General features: G+C 47.8%; 2 protein-coding genes across 2 annotated transcripts; both read left to right on the plus strand.

Annotated features, from left to right (window-relative positions):
- Positions 1–678: 678 nt before the first annotated feature.
- Positions 679–11,932, plus strand: LOC115144079 (synaptopodin 2-like protein). Its single transcript, XM_065002448.1, is given in 6 exon segments — positions 679–1,023; positions 3,329–3,480; positions 3,674–3,949; positions 4,041–4,489; positions 7,542–9,743; positions 9,746–11,932. Coding segments are annotated over 6 exon segments (3,723 nt in total). The 5' UTR covers positions 679–921; the 3' UTR covers positions 10,288–11,932.
- A 2,057-nt stretch (positions 11,933–13,989) lies between these two features.
- On the plus strand, positions 13,990–19,823 carry LOC115144469 (myozenin-1-like). Its single transcript, XM_065002299.1, has 6 exons — positions 13,990–14,144; positions 16,011–16,101; positions 18,115–18,281; positions 18,391–18,463; positions 19,026–19,209; positions 19,378–19,823. The coding sequence occupies exons 2-6, from the start codon at positions 16,020–16,022 to the stop codon at positions 19,607–19,609; spliced, it is 738 nt and encodes a 245-aa protein (XP_064858371.1). The 5' UTR covers positions 13,990–14,144; positions 16,011–16,019; the 3' UTR covers positions 19,610–19,823.
- Positions 19,824–21,668: the final 1,845 nt, after the last annotated feature.

A 21,668-nucleotide genomic window follows, 5' to 3' on the forward strand; every position in this document is an offset into this window, starting at 1 on the left:
GGATTGTTATTATATCCACCGACATTTCTCGCATAATTCGTTTCACCGACACAAAAAGATTCCACCTTGTCTAGCGTATTTTGTTTTGTCGACATTTTGAAAGTTTACCAAACATTTTTCTGTTTCCATCAGGCCTGGCCTGTCATTACATTCGTTTCATCCGACATGCATAAAAAGTTTGGATGGAAACCTGGTTAATCACATAGCATTTGACCGCAGGTTTTTAAATCCGAAAAACGTGTGGCCAGTTTAATGTGGCCACGAGTTGCTGACGTCACGGTAAAAAAATATGATCAGTAGGCTACTGTTATTACCAAAACTGGTATGCTTCAGACACAAATCTCTGGTGTTATCATAACAGCAGTGTAATAGCGCCCCCTAGCAACACTGACCCGCTATGACAGGCGGGCCTTAGCTCACTGTGAATGTGGATCACAATATGTAGACCTATGTTCTGCTCTTAAAATACCCCTCACCCTCTCCTTTCCAACCTCACTCTGTCCTCTTCATTCAGGGCAGTTGGACACAAAGCCTCGGAGAGGGCTGGTTTGGGGGTCGGGGCAGTATGTGTGATGGGGTCAGGGGGTTATTTTGGGAGGATCTATCAGCATCCTGCAGAGTGACATGACACGTGTGGTGGATATAAAACGCACACACACACACACATACCCTGTGCCCCCCCTGACAGTCGACACAGCATTCCACTGTTAGCAGACGGAAACCAGTTCCTCTCTCTCTCTCTCTTTCTTTCTCTCTAACCCCTTCCCTTTCAACCCCCCTCTCTGGGTGGAGTGGGCTGGGTCACAGAGGAAGTATGTCAGACCAGAGAGACAGCAAATACACAGAGCAGTCGGAAGAACCAGAGAGACATACACTCTGTGTGCAGTGTGACTCAGCGTGTGTGTGTGTTACTGAGTCGTGATGGTAGCAGAGGAGGTGGTGGTCACTCTCTCAGGAGGGGCTCCATGGGGCTTCAGACTGCAAGGAGGAGTTGAGCATCAAACACCACTGCAGGTGTCCAAGGTACGACTTGTCTGTGGGGTAGAGTGGGGTAGGTGGAACAACAGGCTGTGTGTCTGATGTACGGTGGGCTGTGGGGACAGAATGGTATGAGTATGTGTGGAAAAGAGTGGAGCACGGGGGGCAGATCATGGAGTAACAGTTGCAGGAGAGGGCTAGGGAACAGCAGGTGTATATTGATGGCGGGCTCAGGCCGTCAAGAGTTCTGCCCTCCTCTGTGTCCTGCGCTGCCTGCCTGGTCATGACTGGTACGATAACTGAACCCTCTGGCACAAAAATGACTGCTGTGGCATCAGCCAGGTGGGTGCTACACATTGGTAGAAGCCGGCAAGTTCCCCCTTCCCCTCCCATGTAATGTAAAGCACATTGAGCTGCTGGGCAAGTTCTGTAAGGAGTCGTTATATTCATGACTTAGCTGTGCAACCCTTCCTAAATAACAGAGTCTGTTTGGATGTCATGGTGATTGGATTTTAGGGACCGTGGGTCATGGGCTGACCCTGATGGACACATGCTCTATGAACTTTCTCGGTGTTTAAGTGCGTTTCATCTCTATGTATTAATGTGTGTGTGTGTGTGTTTGAGATGGTGTGTGATCGGTATGATCATATTGTCTCTGTCGGTGTCGTGTGCTAGTAAGATACGAGCACAGGAATTGAGGGCATGCTCTCTTAAGTGGACACACAGAAACACACACACAGACTCAGACACATTGGTGTTGACAGGGTAGAATGCATTTAATCTAACCAGAAAATATATTGTGAAAAGATGGGCCATGACCTGAGTCTGCTTGGCATAGATGTTCGTACTGGGTTCTATTTTTATTCTATTCTATAAACCAGGGGTGGCCAACCCTCCCCATGGGAGAGATACAGGAAATGCAGGCTTTTTATCCATCACACCTTTCAGCTCAACAAGGTCCCGATGAGCAGCTAACCACTGTTCTGTTGCTATTGCCAGACAAGGTCACCTCCAGTTGTATCTGTAGTTGTGTGTGTGTGTGTGTGTGTGTGTGTGTGAGAGAGAGAGAGAGAGAGAGAGGCCTTTTTTTCCATGGCCTGCTCCAGCTCCTCTTAAATGAGCTATTCTGATCCTACGGACCTCTCTACTCCTAGCTGGGCTTATCTGAGGCACGTCTGCCCTCCACACACACACACACACACACACACACACACACACACACACACACACACACACACACACACACACACACACACACACACACACACACACACTCTGTCTGGTGTTGTTGACCGGTAGAGGTGAAAGGCGGTGAGTAAGGTAAATGCTAACCAGGCTCATTTGAAAAGTAGGTCGACATCATTCACCATATAAAGTGTGTTAAAAGGCTACATCCCTGGTTAGCTGCTCCGTGGGTCCGTCTAGACATGTGGCTGGTTCCTCTGCTGGGGTTTATTTTGGGGTGTATGGGGAACACATGGTGAATGTGATGCTTGCCCTCTGCCCAGGGCCTGCAATGTGTGTATGGAGGGGGGGGTGCATCTGTCTAATGCCCCCTCTTTCACTGTGTTTTCCCACAGTGGCTGGGTGTGTGTGTGTCAATGGGGTAGAGGTGTCTTATTGGAGGGTCTGTGTAGTACCAGATTTTGTGTGAAGAGACTGTGCTCAACAGGTGCTTGTGAGTGGTTGGTTTGAGAGTCTTATCCCTTAGATATTCGGCTGTTTAGCATGACATGTCTCTGCTATCTGTCGTCTGTCACCTGCTCTTTCTTTCCCTCTCTCTCTCTTTCTCTCTCCCCCTTTCTTTCCACACCCCATCTCTCTCCCTGTATCTCTCTTAACTGGCTCGCTATATCCTCCTAATTTCTCTCTCTCCTTCTTCCCCTTTCTCTCCACCTCTATTCACCCCTTCCTTCCTTCTCTCTCTCTTTCTCTCTCTCTCTTTCTCTCTCTCTTTCTCTCTCTCTCTTTCTCTTTCTCTCGCTCTCTCTCTCGCTCTCTCCCTCTCTCTCTCTCTCGCTCTCTCTCTCCCTCTCTCTCTCTCTCTTGCTCTCTCTCTCTCTCTCGCTCTCTCTGTCTCGCTCTCTCTCTCTCTCTTTTAGCTCTCTCTCTCTCTCTCTCCGTGTCTATAGAGCTCTGCTTCCACCCCCCAACCCCCTTTCAGTAAAGATAGGTTTATGACATCATTGCCTAAATTGTACCACCCTTCAGCCCCCCCTCCCCCTCCCCATATCCCAGAAGCGATAATGACCTCACACCCCATAACCTCGTAACTGAGTTGTCCCCCCATGTGATTCCATGCTGCTGGATTGAGGCTGTGTGTGTGTATATGTTAATGTGTGTGTTTCAGGTGCGACGGCGCAGTAAGGCATGCAGGGCTGGCCTGAGGGAGGAGGATGAGTTGGTTGCCATTGGCGACTGTGTGTGTGCCGAGCTCAGCCACGCCCAGGCCATGACCCTCATTGACTCCCACCGGCACACACTCAACCTCAGGATCAAGAGGTCAGAGCACACACACAGACGCACGCACGCACACACATGCAAGCAAATACACACACACACACACACACACACACACACACACACACACACACACACACACACACACACACACACACACACACACACACACACACACACACACACACACACACACACAGCCTGACTATCTTTCTCCATTTCTTTCTATCTCCAGGTTTAGGTCTGGGGTCCACACTGTGGCCCTGTCAGGTCGTACACCTACACATATTGCTACACACACATACACACCCACACACTCCGTTCTCTCCCCCACTGACGGGCCAGCCTGCCTCACCATCACCTCCCCCCCTGACAGCGAGGCCTACTATGGAGAGACGGACAGTGACGCGGACACACACACACACACACACCGCCGCCAGCGACGCACACCTCCGCACACGCGCTCTCCAGGCCGCCAGCAGCAGGAGGAGGAGACCTCGGAGTTGAGCGGGTATGAGACAATAATCATCTCCAACCTTGTTTCCTGGTTTGTACTATGACAGCTTGACCTATCCAATCCCTCTCTCTCTCTCTTCCTCCAGGTATGAGAGCGCTCCAGATGGAGGGGTTTCCCTGCAGGGGCCCTGGGAGCAACTACCCACATTTGGAAACGGTGTGATCCAACAGTGGGAGCAACCAACAGGATTGGGAACAGGGGGGTTTCAACCTGGAGTACCACGCAGGGAGGTGGTCTACCAACCCCAACCCCCCCAGTCCCAGCCAGAGTGGACCCATCCAGCCCAGCACGTCCCACATCCTGAGCAGGGGGAGCCGACGGGGGGAAGAGAGGCGGAGGGAGAGGGAGACAGTGGGTTCCAGGAGGCAGGGTTGTGTGTGGGTCTGGCCTGCTCACCCCTGGTGTCTCCAGAGCGGGCTAGAGGAGCCATGATGCTGGGCTCCAGCCGACAGATGGTTCCCATGGTGGGCGCCCAGCTGACCCCACTCAGTGATGATCTATCTACTACGTACAAGGACAAGGCCAGGCAAGCCAGTGAGTGCACTATACCAGATACCCTACACACTATACAGACTACCGACGACACGTGAACAATTCAGCTGCTTTGAACGGTCTCCGTGAAGCCTGTGGATTGTCTGAGTGTTACGGGTGTGTGGGAGTCAAGGTGTCTGAGCTGTGATAGGACTCCCTCTGGTGTTGTTCTGCTGTAGGTTCAGCCTCTCACCTTGTGGTCAGCTAGGAGGGGGTTGTTAGAGAGAGAGGGAGGGAGGGAGAGGGAGGGAGGAAGGGAAGAGAGGAAGAGATATTTCCAGTTGCTGTCTATCCTATGAATCAAAGCCTTCATCTCCTATTTTCATCTCCTATTTCTGCCCCTTCGTCTCTCCAGTCGGTATTCTAAGCCCTGGTCTCTTCCAGAGTATTTATAGTTGGGCAGCTAGCATTCCCATCTGGTGTTGATGGACACACGGACACAACTGACCTCACATTTAGTGATCCACACAGCTGAATGTGCAATGGGGGAGGGGGCAGCATACATGATCAATGATATATACCCTATTTACATGATCAATGATATATACCCTATTTACATAATCAATTATATATACCCTATTTATATGATCAATGATATATACCCTATTTACATGATCAATGATATATACCCTATTTACATGATCAATGATATATACCCTATTTACATGATCAATGATATATACCCTATTTACATGATCAATGATATATACCCTATTTACATGATCAATGAGATATACCCTATTTATATGATCAATGATATATACCCTATTTACATGATCAATGATATATACCCTATTTACATGATCAATGATATATACCCTATTTACATGATCAATGATATATATACCCTATTTACATGATCAATGATATATATACCCTATTTACATGATCAATGATATATATACCCTATCTGTAAATAAGGTTTCAAGGATACTTCATGTGAAAACAACATTCTTCCCATGAAGCTAGACGTACTGCATGTTTGACCTGCATAGATGACTACATGAATTTCTCACAGCTGTCTACCTCACCCTGAACTATAGCAGTTGGTTGGGACTCACTGATTTTCATCCCAAGCACGGTTTTAGCCTGCTGAGCTAAAGCCTAGGCATTCGTTTGAGGCGCTCGTGCAAGTAGTCAGGTTTCAGGCAAGGTTACCTCTTGGACAGAGACAATAGTGGCAGACTGTTGATTGAGGGGACAAGTGACCTGCCCTTTCTCATAATACACACACTGCTAAGAGTAATGAGTAAGTTGTTCTTGACGACCTAGAACAACACACACACACACACCTTTTACAAGGTTGTTGCGCGTATGTGAGGTGGGTGAAGTAAGGGGGAGAATCCGATAGACTGTGTGTGTGTGCATGCGCGTGCCCAGACAGGTGTGCAAAGGACGTTCCCCCATAATGAAAGGGGGGGCCATGACTGAAAAAGGTTTGGTAAGTGCTGATCTAACTAATGATTAGGACAAATACCGATGGGGAACCCCATGCTCCAGTCTATGTATTTATCGACACTATGCATCAGTTGGGCTACAGGTGATAATGCTTATTGCTAAGGAGTACAGCAGCCTGATAATATCGACCAATATGTCGTTAGGCTCATTTCTGGACATTCATTTTGAAGTAAAAGTTGCCAGAAGTAACTTTCTCACAGTCATTCTACAGACAAAATGACATGCCAGGCGTGGTGAAAGGTACACACATAAGCATTAAGCGGTCATGGCTTTTACAGGGGTAGAGTGGTGACTCTCTGAACTCATTTGGATAGTTTTCCCAATTATTGGGCAAAAAACTCTGAATTGGGCAGACTGTGAAAACACAGCCTTAGAGTTAGACCAACAGTTCAAAAGTAATACGGACATTATTGGTATTTCCCATGAGATTGGGATATATTGACCAAATTATCATGAATATTTTGTATTTTCTCAGCAAAATTCACCAGGAACAACCATTTCACAGCTATTTTTTTAAAGTCTCCTGGGTGGGGCATGTCCTCGAACCCCCCTAGAAAGGTGTTGACCCCGGAACCCATTAACCCTGACCACCAAATATGTAACACAAAGTTACGCCCTTGCAGACAGGGATGTGGATACTGACAGACAGTCTAACAGGTCACTGCTCAACTGGGGAGGAGGGGGAATTTAGAGCTTTGAGCCCCCCCCAGCACACTCTCCTGTCTGTCAGGGTTGAGCCCCTCCCCACTTGTTGATGGTGTCACCTATCATGGTGTCGTCATGGAATTGAGTGACATTCCAGATGCTATGATGTCATTCTGTTGATCACAGACATAATTCTAACCAGACCTTTCTTATTCATTTCAGTTACTTATTTAATCAGGGGCATCATTTCAGCTAAACCTTGGGTACGGCAAAGTGACGGGGATTTCTTAAAAAAAGTGACTGCATTTACTGCTTATCTACAAAATGTACAAACTCTAAAATGCAATTTGGAGAACAGCAAAAACAAGCTAAATGTGCTACTTAACATTCGATGCACTAGCTCAGCACCGGGATTAAAAGTCCAGTTTAGTTGCATGTTAAGTCAGATGTCTTTGGCAGTTACCTAGCCAAAGCCACCTACTACAGCCATCTTCACTTCTGCAATGTGTTGAGGAAACAGTCCCGCTGTTCCCTGCAGCTGCATCGATGGGCTCTCCGTAGAGAGAAAGAAGCGAAGCGAGAGGTTTCATTCCCGTCAAAATCTGTCCAAAATAAACCCAATCCGTTTCTATGGGCTTATTTTGACCTGGGCTTGTCGCCTGCCTTCCCGCCTTTGGGACAGCGACTCCCATTGTTAGGGCGGAGACATGAGTATCTCATCATTCATTATAGATCTCTGCTCTATATGAAGCCAGACATACAAACAAATAGCGCTAAACTGCATTTGAATTGAGATTGGAATGATTTTAATCGCCTATTTTATATCATTGGTGTTGAGCTATGATATGGCGACTGCCATACCCAATTGACACTCCTGTATTTAATCCTCTGTTCTCTCTTACTTGCTCTCCCTCTCCTCCCCCCTCCTCACATCCCTCCCCGTGTCTCCCAGAGCTGCAGAGAGGAGAGAGTGTGGTAGACAGGCAGGTGAAAGAGGCTCGTACTAAATGTCGTTCCATCGCCTCCCTGCTCACCGACGCTCCGTACTCCAACTCCAAAGGAGTTCTCATGTTCAAGAAGAGACGCCAGCGTGCCAAGAAGTTCACCCTCACCTGTTTCGGCCGCGCGGAGGGGGAGGTGGGTGCTGAGACTGGGGGAGAGACGGAGGGGGAGGTGGGTGCTGAGACTGGGGGAGAGACGGAGGGAGAGGAGGAGGAGGGGAGTTCCTTCCCCTCGGGTTCAGAGGTGGATGAAGAGGGCTTCGCTGGAACCTTTGACCCCACCTGGGACAGCGGATACCTGGACATGCTGGATAGGAGGAGCTCCGCCTGTCCGTCCACATATAACTCAAGGTCCCAAACACCAACCAATCAGAGCTCAGGGTTGGATTCCTCGGCTTATCAGAGCCCAGAGATTAATGTGTCAATCAATATGGGCTCTGTGGCGAATGCCCCAGCCTATCAGAGCCCAGGGCTGGACTCCATTGCCTATCAGGGGAAAGAGACGGAGCAGTCTGAGCAGCAAAGGAAAAGGGTCACCCATGTCGCCTATAACCCCGCCCCTAACCCCTCCCCGGCCGCAGGTTTGTCAAACGGGGGCCCTGTAGGGGTGAGTCGGGCCAGTGTGGTTCTGACCCCCCCCTCTCACACACCTAACCTCCAGCCTGACCTAAACCCTAACCCTAACCCGCCTGGAGGGATCCATAACCGCACGGCATGCCCCTTCACCTCAGGCCTCGCCCCATCTCGCCCTCCAGTCACCCCTGTCATCTTTCGACCCGTCCAGCCCACTCCTGCCGTAACTATGGTTTCCAAACCGACCGCGGCGGTATCCATGGTGACCATTGCCCCTCCTCGCCCTTCAGGGGGGCCCCAGGCAAGGAGAGCGGTCTCCAGTACCTCTCTCTATATCCCCCCAAGACCTGCTGCAGCCATCCTCTCTCCTACCTCTGCCCTCCCTCGTCCTCCGGTTCTATCTCCTCCCTCTCTTACCTACACTCCCTCTCAACCTTTCATTCCTCCCTCTGTCCATACTGCCACCTTCTCTCCCTCTTCTGCCCCCTATTCTCTTCCGAAACATCCTCCTCAACCCACCCAACACTTCTGCTCCTTGACTGCTCCTCAACCTTTCTCTCCACCTCCTCCTACCCCCACTCAACACTTCTCTGCTCCTCCTCGACAACCTTTCTCCCCTCCTCTTGACGCCCCAGTCTATCCATCCTCTGCTGTGGCTGCCCAGTCCTTCTCTGCTCCTCCTTCTATTAATCAATCCTTCCCTCCTTCCTATCCCACACCTTACTCTCACCCACCCCCCCTTGCTCAGACCCAACCCCCTCCTCCCCTGACCTTCAACCCCTATGTTGCCACTGCGACCCCCTCCACGGCCCAGCCCCCATCCTCTGATTCGCTGTCCTCCCGTGAGCAGCGTATCGCCGTCCCCGCATCCAGAACAGGCATACTGGCGGAGGCACGTCGTCGCAGCAACAAGAAGCCAATGTTCCGTCTGTCTGTGGAGAACAAGAAGGACGTGTCTCCCAACCCGGCCCTGCTCGAACTGCTCCAAAACCCGGATGCACCAACCAGGATGGGTCCACGCCCCGGTTCCGGTCCCGGCTCCATGGGGCCTAGTGGAGGAGTGGGAGGTGTGGAGACTGGAGGTGAGTCTGGCCCTGAAGAGGACTGGTTGAGGCTGGGGGCCGAGGCCTGTAACTTCATGCAGGCCCGGAGAGGCCCCAAGCCCCCTCCTGTGGCCCCTAAAATGCAGGGCCCTCCACAGGTACCCCAGTTAGCAGGGAAGGGGGGTCAGCTGTTCGCCCGTAGACAGAGCAGGATGGATCGCTATGTGGTGGAGAGCACCCCCTCCTCACCCCAACCCTCTCCCGGCCACCCCCGCCAGCCCTCTCCCACCCTCTCCCTCCCCTCTCAATTCAGATACTCCTCCAGCTGCAGAGCCCCCCCTCCCATCAGCTACAACCCCCTCCTCTCCCCCTCCTGCCCTCCCCAGGCCCAGCGCCAGAGGGCGGGGGTAGCAGGGCAGGGTGCGAGACCAGCGGGGCATAAAGCCGCTCCTGGGGGTCAGAAGGCTCAAGGCATCAAGGCTTTGGACTTTATGAGTCGCCAGCCCTACCAGCTAAACTCCTCCCTCTTCAGTTACGGGGCGGGACTCCCCAGCAAGCACAGGCCTATCAACAGCAGCCGAGCATGATGGGCGGCTCCTACGGGCCCATCAAGACGCCACGTGTGTATGAGATCAAGCGCTTCTCCACGCCACCTCCCACAGGCCCCTCCCCTACGATCATTGTCCCACGGTCAGCGACCACACTGGGAGAACCGCTGTGGAGGTCTGATATCATTTCTCCTCTGCCCACAGCCACTCCCTGCTACCAATCCCCCTCTAACACCCCCTACCAGCCTCAGCCCCAGTGGGTCCCTCCTCCTCCAGCCCCCAACGCCCCCCTCCCTCAGCTCCCTAGCTTCCCCTCTGCCCATGTCCCTAACCCTCACCCCTACCCCTCCAAGCCCCACGCCCCTCAACAGGGTAACAGGCAGTTTAAGAGTGCCCCTGATCTCAGTCCTCTTGTCCACACCCCACCTTGCCCCGCCTCCACCAAGCCCTCCAGAGTTCCTCGCCCCAGATTCAGCACCTCTAACCTGGGTCTGCAACCCAGTGTCTGGCGCCCCGGATCCACCACGCACTGAGATTGCAGGTCATGAATTGGCACGAAACGACAGGAATATAAATCCCCCCACAGTCTGTTGTGATTTTGTTTTTTGGTCTTTGTCACGTCTAAGAAGATGTTAGTATGGTGCATTGCAGGCTTTTATTGATTTCTTGTTTGGGCACTATTGCAACTCTTGGATCACACCACCCATTTCATAAATTGACCACCTCTGTTTCTCTTCGTAAAAAATATTGTTTGATGTATAGTTGACATGCGTTGTTGATATAGTTGATATGAATGCATATATGAATGTAAAATAAGTATTTAATGACAATCAGAAAGATAAAAAGTGATCTAAAATGAGAACGACATGGAGAGGGAGAGAGAATGGGACACGATGTGAAGTTGAATAAAGTTTATTTAAAGCGATGGGGTCCACAGAATAAAGGTGAAAGTCAAGAATGAAGTTGAGTGATAAACTGATACATGGAGGATGTGCTAAAGACAAGCCTGTGGAACGAGAGAGTGATGGAGGATGGAGAGGAGAGATAGACTGGAGGACAGATAGATTATAGGAGAGATAGATTAGAGGAGAGATAGATTGGAGGAGAGATTAGATGAGAGAGATTAGAGGAGAGATAGATTAGAGGAGAGATAGATTGGAGGAGATAGATTAGAGAGATAGATTAGAGGAGAGAGACTGGAGGACAGATAGATTAGAGGACAGATAGATTAGAGGAGAGAGACGGGAGGACAGAGATTAGAGGAGAGATAGATTAGAGGAGAGATAGACTGGAGGACAGATAGATTAGAGGACAGATAGACTGGAGGACAGATAGATAAGAGGACAGAAAGACTGGAGGACAGATAGATTAGAGGACAGATTGATTAGAGGAGAGAGACTGGAGGACAGAGTTAGAGGAGAGATAGATTAGAGGAGAGATAGACTGGAGGACAGATAGATTAGAGGACAGATAGACTGGAGGACAGATAGATTAGAGGACAGAAAGACTGGAGGACAGATAGATTAGAGGACAGAAAGACTGGAGGACAGATAGATTAGAGGACAGAAAGATTAGAGGACAGATAGACTGGAGGACAGATAGATTAGAGGACAGAAAGACTGGAGGACAGATAGATTAGAGGAGAGGAAATAAGAGTCCTCTCTAAGAGACAAACTGTTCGGTAATATGCTGATCTGTTAAAGACTAGGATGGACTATATGCCTGCGGTGTGCTGCCATTGTGGCTTTAACTCGGGGGGCTAACACAGTCTCGTGGAGCGATGACGGGCACCGGTTCAAACCCCAGTTGGTCACATAAAGGCCTGAATCTGAAATAGAGATCTGACTCCGTTACAACTATATTGTACTTATTATTGTCATGATTATTGTGATTATATTCTTATTCTGAATATTATAAAAGAGCCCGTTTTTTTTTTTGGGGGGGGGGCTTCATGTGATTGTGTCAGAGTATTGCACAGTAGTACATCAGGATGCATTTGTTAGATGTTTTCCCCACTTCATAAAGTGCACCCTTTTATTGTTATAAGGAAGGGAGGTGAGGGGTGGAAGGGACGGGAGGTAGGAGGTTGTGGTGATGATTTGTCTGATTGTTGATATGCGAGCTGTTAAAAGTTGTTATTCTGTGGTACAGAGAAATAAAACTAGACGTGAAACTCTCCAGCTGTCTGTCTGTCTGTCTCTACCTATGTCACTGACATCATGCCACCGTCGCGGACTCCGAAGTCTTGCTCCCAGACAAACTAAACAGCTTCTTTGCTCGCTTTGAGGACAATACAGTGCCACCAACACAGCCCGCTACTAAAACCTGCGGGCTCCCCTTCACCGCAGCCAACATGAGTAAAACATTTAAACGTGTTAACCCTCGCAAGGCTGCCGACCCAGATGGCATCCCTAGCCGCGTCCTCAGAGCATGCGCAGACCAGCTGGCTGGTGTGTTTACGGACATATTCAATCAATCCGTATCCCAGTCTGCTGTTCCCACATGCTTCAAGAGGGCCACCATCGTTCCTGTTCCCAAGAAAGCTAAGGCAACTGAGCTAAAAGACTACCGCCCCGTAGCACTCACTTCCCCACCATGAAGTGCTTTGAGAGACTAGTCAAGGATCATAACACCTCCACCCTACCTTACACCCTAGACCCACTCCAATTTGCTTACCGCCCCAATAGGTCCGCAGACGACGCAATCACAATCACACTGCACACTGCCCTAACCCATCTGGACAAGAGGAATACCTATGTAAGAATGCTGTTCATCGACTACAGCTCAGCATTTAACATCATAGTACCCTCCAAACTCGTCATTAAGCTTGAGACCCTGGGTCTCGACTCCGCCCTGTGCAAATGGTTACTGGACTTTCTGACAGGATGCCCCCAGGTGGTGAGGGTAGAAAACAACATCTCCACCCCGCTGATCCTCAACACTGGGGCCCCACAAGGGTGCGTTCTCAACCCTCTCCTGTACTCCCTGTTCACCCATGACTGCGTGGCCATGCACGCCTCCAACTCAATCATCAACTTTGCAGACGACACTACAGTGGTAGGCTTGATTACCAACAACGATGAGACGGCCTACAGGGAGGAGGTGAGGGCCCTCAGAGTGTGGTGTCAGGAAAATAACCTCACACTCACACTCAGCTTCTATCTCAAGGCCATCAGACTGCTAAAACAGCCATCACTAACACTGAGTGGCTGCTGCCAACATACTGACTCAAATCTCTAGCCACTTAATAATAAAAAATTGGATGTAATAAATGTATCACTAGTCACTCTAAACAATGTCACTTTATATGTTTACATACCCTACATTACTCATATCATGTGAATATACTGTACTCTATACCATCTACTGCATCTTGCCTATGCCATTCGGCCATCGTTCATCCATATATTTATATGTACATATTCTTATTCATTCCTTTACACTTGTGTGTATAAGGTAGTTGTTGTGAAATTGTTAGATTACTTGTTAGATATTACTGCATGGTCAGAACTAGAAGCACAAGCATTTCGCTACACTCACATTAACATCTGCTAGCCATGTGTATGTGACCAATAAAATTAGATTAGATTTTTGAATATGAAGGACTGGGTAAGAGTTGTATTATGATCATATGGGACAGTCCCTACCTTCATCCACTCGTGGTAATAACTGGTACTGAACTCAGTCCTGTGGCTCCCTTGGCGTTAGGCCCTTTTTGAATCTTCATTCGCTAACTATCACAAGCGCCCCTCCTATTTTTAGTCCTGTTGATCTCCAGTCATCTGGTTGAGTGCTGAGTGCTGAACTCTAAACACTGATACATTTTACAATGTTATTAGAGTAAAGATATCAGAATAATAAATTCGCTCTCTATCTTCCTCCCTCACTCTCTATGTCCCCCTCCCCACTCTCTAACTTCCCCCTCACTCTCTATGTCCCTCTCTATGTCCCCCCCTCTCTCTCTATGTCCCCATCTCTCCCCCTCACTCTCTATGCCCCCCACTCTCTATGTCCCCCCCTCGCTCTCTATGTCCCAGTCTCCCCCCACTCTCTGTGTCTATAAAATAAATCTCTCTCTCTCTCTCTTCTCTCTCTCTGTCTCTCTCTCTCTCTCTCTCTCTCTCTCTCTCTCTCTCCTGGTCTATACATAGACCTCAGGAGCATCTGAGAGATAGTATCAGTCTCCTCGTAGAGCCTTAAGAAGCTCCGAGCCCCTCTGAGCCCTTAACCTCCAGCCACCCACCCAGGCCTCCATAGCCCAGCTCCTTACTGTGCTAGGGTTTCACTCCCTCTTGGGTGTAGAGGAGGGGAGGCACTTGGACACTCTCTTGAATACTTTCAACTCTTCTCCTTCTGCCCTTCTTCTCTAATTCCTGAGGATTCTACTGAGGTAAGGCTGAGTTTGTGACATCGCTGCCCACGCAATCCCACACACACACACAAGCAGTACATGTCTGTGGCTTATGTTGTTGTGATAATAGGGAAATGAAGCAGGACTGATGATACAGGTCTAAATGTCACCAGGGTAGGGACAAGCTACCAGGCAGGGAGCGAATTGAGCGAAATACCAATTGGAAGGTTGATTGAACATGGGTTTATGCCATGCAGGGCCTGCACTGTGCTAGGCTGTGCTGTGCCAGGCAGAGAAGTCCCCGTCAGTGTGAATCATGTGTCATCCACCATATGGCAGCATATCATATCACATCATAAAATGAATGAATAAATGTATCAACGGCATCGTTTCAACTCACACCGGCTAGTAGCTGTATGGATCATGCAACGCAGACTGATAAGCTCTTCCACACTTACTCGATACACCTTCGACAGCCCCATGTTAAATCATCGGGTACTAAGTTGAATGACTACATGGTCAGTGAATGCAAACTATGCCGTTGGCCTGCTTGTTCCCGAAACCATTCCCATTCCATGTCCATCAGACCAGAGTGAGTTAGGAATGTGAGGTTGATGGGCGGCAGGTAGCCTAGCGGTTAAGAGCGTTGGACCAGTAACTGAAAGGTCGCTGGTTTGAATCCCCAGCTGACTAGGTGAACATTTTGTCTATATAAACCCAATTCCTCCTGTAAATAGCTCTGGATAAAAGCGGAGTGAGCGGAGTGTTTTGGGATTTGGGATGTTTGGGAATGTGCTGACTGACTATGTTTGTTGTCCTCCGGTGAGATTTATCTGTAGCTAAATCAGGAATAGTGAGCGGGACAGGAGTCCCTTCTGCTTGGAGTAACCAGACATTCAGGCTCACGTTCTCCTGAAGTTGGGGGACTTTTCCCAGCGCTAACTCAGCAGGAGCTCCGTAAGCCTGGCGTTCTCCCACCTCAGTGGGAGCAATATTTAAAGGTTGACCTGTAATTGATTGTCTTTATTGTGTACAATACTTTACTTTTACTATTTTCTACATTGTAGAATAATAGTGAAGACATCAAAACTATGAAATAACACATATGGAATCATGTAGTAACCAAAAAAGTGTTAAACAAATCAAAATGTATTTTATATGTGAGATTCTTAAAAGTAGCCACCAGTTGCCTTGATGACAGCTTTGCACGGTCTTGGCATTCTCTCAACCAGCTTCACGAGGAATGCTTTTCCAACAGTCTTGAAAGAGTTCCCACATATGCTGAGAGCTTGTTGGCTGCTTTTCCTTCACTATGCGGTCCAACTCATCCCAAACCTTCTCATTTGGGTTGAGGTCAGGTGATTGTAGGGGCTAGGTCATCTGATGCTCCACTTCATCACTCTCCTTCTTGGTCAAATAGTTTGACATACATTTTAGAGTGAAAAATCTTAGTCTCAGCATTACTCTGTCACCGTGGAATTGCCCTGTGTGTGTGTGTGTGTTTGTGTGTGTGTGTGTGTGTTTGTGTGTGTGTGTGTGTGTGTGTGTGTGTGTGTGTGTGTGTGTGTGTGTGTGAGTGGTGACAGTAGCACTCAACAGAGCTGCTGTGGAACATGTAGTAATAATAGCTACAGGGTGTTGGATTCCAGCAGGAGCTTCAATTACAGCAGATTAAATCAATTACACCAACTACAGTATGGAATATAGACCCACAGGCCAAGAGCCTCAAAGTAATGGTTCCCTAGACACCTAAAACCTTTCCTTTCCGGGTCAGTCATGTATCATCATCATCATCATCATCATCATCATCATCATCATTATCATTATCAGTCTGATTGGGATTGGTGGATGTCACCGATCGCTCTGTGATTGGCTGTTGATTTGAACTGTGTATTTCTGATGCAGGCTCTAGCCATGCCTCTCTCAACTCCCGCCCCCCCAAAGAGGAAGAAGGCCAACAAGATCATTACTGATCTGACCAACATCACCCAGGACGGTATGACGCATGCACGCGCACACACACACAAACACAGACCACACACACACAGTCCTGATTTACAAGGTACTGCAAGCTACAGCTCTCAGCACAGGATTGCTTTGCCAGCTCCCAGTTTTGTGTGTGTGTGTGTGTGTGTGTGTGTGTGTGTGTGTGTGTGTGTGTGTGTGTGTGTGTGTGTATATATTGTGTGGCTGGGCTCCAGGTGTTATGAGTGATATCAGAGAGTGTGTAGCAGATGACGAGGAGAACGTTTTACGGGGAGGAGAGCAGACCAGCCAGCCATCTGTAAAACATATTTGACACTTTTATCAGAGAGAGAGAGAGAAAGAGATATAGGGAATAGGGAGAGAGAGAGAGAAAGGGAATAGGGAGAGAGAGAGAGAGAGAGAGAGAGAGAGAGAGAGATAGAGAAAGAGAGAGAGAGAAAGAAAGAAATATAGGGAATAGGGAGAGTGAGAGAGAGAGAGAGAGAGAGAGAGCGAAAGAGATATAGGGAATAGGGGGAGAGAGAGAGAGAGAGAGAGAGAGAGAGAGCGAGAGAGAGAGAGAGAGAGAGAGAGAGCGAAAGAGACATAGGGAATAGGGGGAGAGAGAGAGAAAAAAGAGATATAGGGAATAGGGAGAGAGAGAGAGAGAGAGAGAGAGAGAGCGAAAGAGATATAGGGAATAGGGAGAGAGAGAGAGAGAGAGAGAGAGAGAGAGAGCGAAAGAGATATAGGGAATAGGGGGAGAGAGAGAAAAAAGAGATATAGGGAATAGGGAGAGAGAGAGAGAGAAAGAGATTTAGGGAAGAGGGAGAGAGAGAGAGAAAGAGATATAGGGAATAGGGAGAGAGAGAGAAATAGATATAGGGAATAGGAGAGAGAGAGAGAGAGAGAGAGAGAGAGAGAGAGAGAGAGAGAGAGAAAGAGAGAGAGAGAGAGAGAAAGAGATATAGGGAATAGGGAGAGAGAGAGAGAGATATATAGGGAATAGGGAGAGCGAGAGAGAGAAAAAGAGATGTAGGGAATAGGGGGAGAGAGAGAGAAAGAGATATAGGGAATAGGGAGAGCAAGAGAGAGAAAAAAGAGATATAGGGAATAGGGGAGAGAGAGAGAAAGAGATATAGGGAATAGGGGGAGAGAGAGAAAGAGATATAGGGAATAGGGAGAGGAGAGAGAGAGAGAGAGAGAGAGAGAGAGATATAGGGAATAGGGAGAGCGAGAGAGAGATATAGGGAATAGGGAGAGCGAGAGAGAGAAAAAGAGATATAGGGAATAGGGGGAGAGAGAGAGAAAGAGATATAGGGAATAGGGAGAGTGAGAGAGAGAAAAAAGAGATATAGGGAATAGGGGGAGAGAGAGAGAAAGAGATATAGGGAATAGGGGGAGAGAGAGAGAAAGAGATATAGGGAATAGGGAGAGAGAGAGAGAAAAAGAGATATAGGGAATAGGGAGAGAGAGAGAGAAAAAGAGATATAGGGAATAGGGAGAGAAAGAGAGAGAGAGAGAGAGAGAAAGAGATATAGGGAGAGAGAGAGAAAAAGAGATATAGGGAATAGGGAGAGAAAGAGAGAGAAAAAGATATAGGGAATATGGATGGAAAGAGAGAGAAAAAGAGATATAGGGAATAGGGAGAGAGAGAGAGAGAGAAAGAGATATAGGGAATAGGGAGAGAGAGAGAGAGAGAAGGACCATGTAACATTTGAATACTTCCACCTTGCTCTCATATTGGTCAAGTTGACATTTTCGCCATGTTCGCAGCTATCTGCACTTTCAGAGCAACCGTGCTTAGGAGTTGGGAGTTTAGACTAGAGGATGGAGTTAGTGGTGATATGGGTCTGGGAAGAGAATATTGATTGATAATTGAGTGGATTAAAATAGCCCGTTTCCAGTGCTCAAATCACTTTACATAGTAAAGGTGGGACTGTGATGCTTTGTGAACTTAGCATTGGAATCAATGCAATCAGGGATATGTAAATGACAGTACATGTCATCTCATTCAATGACATTGTGTTTCCCCCTTCTACAGATGAAGAATCGGACCCCGAGGCATCAGAGTTTGATTTGGGCACCAAGATCAAGACTCCTAAAGACACCATGCTGGAGGAATTGTCTCTTATGACCAACAAGGGATCCAAGCTGTTCAGGAGGAGACAACAGAGGGTGGAGCGCTTCATTGTCACCAACGAGAATATGGTGGGGGAGAGGGGGGGGGTGGGGGGTGGTGTAAGTGTACATGTGTGTGTGTGAGTGTGCTGATCTGGCTGTGTGTGTGTGTGTGTGTGTGTCCTGTCTCCTCTAGCAGAATCTCCAGAGCCTAGTTCCGTCCCTGGGTTGTGAAATGATGGCCCCGCCACCCGAGCCTGAACCTGAGCACGGTAGGACTATGCACTTCTAGGACTTCTCAATTAGTTCCATTGTACCAAGCTGTACTGAACAAAAATGTGAACACGACATTCAACAATTTAAAAGATTTGAACCATTTTACAGTTCATAGAAGGAAATCAGTTCATTTAAATAAATTCATTAGGCCCTAATCTATGGCTTTCACATGACTGGGTAGGGGTGCAGTCATGGATGGGCCTGGGAGTGTAATGATCATGCTGTTTAATCAGCTTCTTGATATGCCACACCTGTCATAGATTATCTTGGCAGAGGAGAAATGCTTACTAACCGGGATGTAAACAAATTTGTGCACAAAATTTGAGAGAAAAAGCTTTTTGTGCGTTTGGACAATTTCTGGGATCTTTTATTTCAGCTCATGTGACCAACACTTTACATGTTGCGTTTATATTTTTGTTCTGTAAAAATCAAGCACACCTCAAGTATGTAAAACTATTTGACATTCATATGTATTGAAGCGTGTTCTGATGTCAACACCAGGGAAACTTACACACAAGCGAAAACAGTAAGATGATGTCATGTTTGTCTCCCCCACAGTAGAGGAGGAGGTGTTGGATAAGGAGGCAGAGAAAGAGAAGAGGAGGCAGCAGTATGTGCGTACTTATGTGTCTCCATGGGAACGGGCCATGAGGGGAGACGAGTCTCTGACTGCCACCATGCACCACTGCATGGCAGGACCACACCCCCCCCACGAAATGCTCAAGTTTAAGAGCTTCAACAGGTAACGCACACACATTCACACCAACACACATATGCACACAAACACGCACGCACATAAACACCTGTCGAAAATAACCAGATTCAAGACCTTCAGAAGGTTACTGCTGATGCATTTTTTACTATGTAGACATGTATTTTGTACGTTATGATATTAATATTTGATTGACAGGTCGGCCCTGCCCTATGGCGGCTCCGAGAAGGTGAGAGGCCACATGACCTTCGAGTCTCCTGAGATCCCATTTGAGCTGGAGCCTCTCCCTTCCCTGCAGGCAGACATTAGGTCCCGCCCCTCGTTCAACCGCACCCCCATCGGTTGGGTGTGCAACCCGGAGGACAACTCACACATCCACAAGCAGTTGGACGACATGCTGCCCTTCGACGGAGAGACGGACAATCTGTAGACACACACACACACACACACGCACACACACACACACACACTCATACACACACACACACACACACACACACACACACACACACACACACACACACACACACACACACACACACACACACACACACACACACACACACACACACACACACACACTGATGTACTATAGACACACACTGATGTAGACACACACTGATGTACTGTAGACACACACTGATGTAGACACACTGATGTACTGTAGACACACACTGATGTAGACACACACTGATGTACTGTAGACACACACTGATGTACTGTAGACACACACGGATGTAGATACACACTGATGTACTGTAGACACACACTGATGTAGACACACACTGATGTAGATACACACTGATGTACTGTAGACACACACTGATGTACTGTAGACACACACTGATGTACTGTAGACACACACTGATGTACTGTAGACACACACTGATGTAGACACACTGATGTAGACACACACTGATGTAGACACACACTGATGTAGACACACACTGATGTAGACACGCACTGATGTAGACACACTGATGTACTGTAGACACACACTGATGTAGACACACTGATGTACTGTAGACACACACTGATGTAGACACACACTGATGTAGACACACACTGATGTACTGTAGATACACATTGATGTACTGTAGACACACACTGATGTAGATACACACTGATGTACTATAGACACACACTGATGTAGACACACTGATGTACTGTAGACACACACTGATGTAGACACACACTGATGTAGACACACACTGATGTAGACACACACTGATGTAGATACACACTGATGTAGACACACACTGATGTAGATACACACTGATGTAGACACACACTGATGTAGACACACACTGATGTAGATACACACTGATGTAGATACACACTGATGTAGACACACACTGATGTAGATACACACTGATGTAGACACACACTGATGTAGACACACACTGATGTAGATACACACTGATGTACTATAGACACACACTGATGTAGACACACTGATGTACTGTAGACACACACTGATGTAGACGCACTGATGTAGATACACACTGATGTACTGTAGACACACACTGATGTAGACACACTGATGTAGACACACACTGATGTAGATACACACTGATGTACTATAGACACACCCTGATGTAGACACACACTGATGTAGACACACACTGATGTAGATACACACTGATGTACTGTAGACACACACTGATGTAGACACACACTGATGTACTGTAGACACACACTGATGTAGACACACACTGATGTAGATACACACTGATGTAGATACACACTGATGTAGACACACACTGATGTAGACACACACTGATGTAGATACACACTGATGTAGACACACACTGATGTAGATACACACTGATGTACTATAGACACACACTGATGTAGACACACACTGATGTACTGTAGACACACTGATGTAGACACACACTGATGTAGATACACACTGATGTACTGTAGACACACACTGATGTAGATACACACTGATGTACTATAGACACACACTGATGTAGATACACACTGATGTACTGTAGACACACACTGATGTAGACACACACTGATGTAGACACACACTGATGTAGACACACACTGATGTAGATACACACTGATGTAGACACACACTGATGTAGACACACACTGATGTAGATACACACTGATGTAGACACACTGATGTACTGTAGACACACACTGATGTAGACACACACTGATGTACTGTAGATACACACTGATGTAGACACAAACTGATGTAGATACACACTGATGTACTGTAGACACACACTGATGTAGACACACTGATGTAGTGTACACACACACTGATGTAGACAAACACTGATGTACTGTAGACACACACTGATGTAGACACACACTGATGTAGATACACACTGATGTAGATACACACTGATGTAGACACACACTGATGTAGACACACCCTGATGTAGACACACACTGATGTAGACACACACTGATGTAGACACACACTGATGTAGATACACACTGATGTAGACACACACTGATGTAGA

Source organism: Oncorhynchus nerka, linkage group LG16, assembly GCF_034236695.1.
Source record: "Oncorhynchus nerka isolate Pitt River linkage group LG16, Oner_Uvic_2.0, whole genome shotgun sequence".
Taxonomy (NCBI): Eukaryota; Metazoa; Chordata; class Actinopteri; order Salmoniformes; family Salmonidae; genus Oncorhynchus; species Oncorhynchus nerka.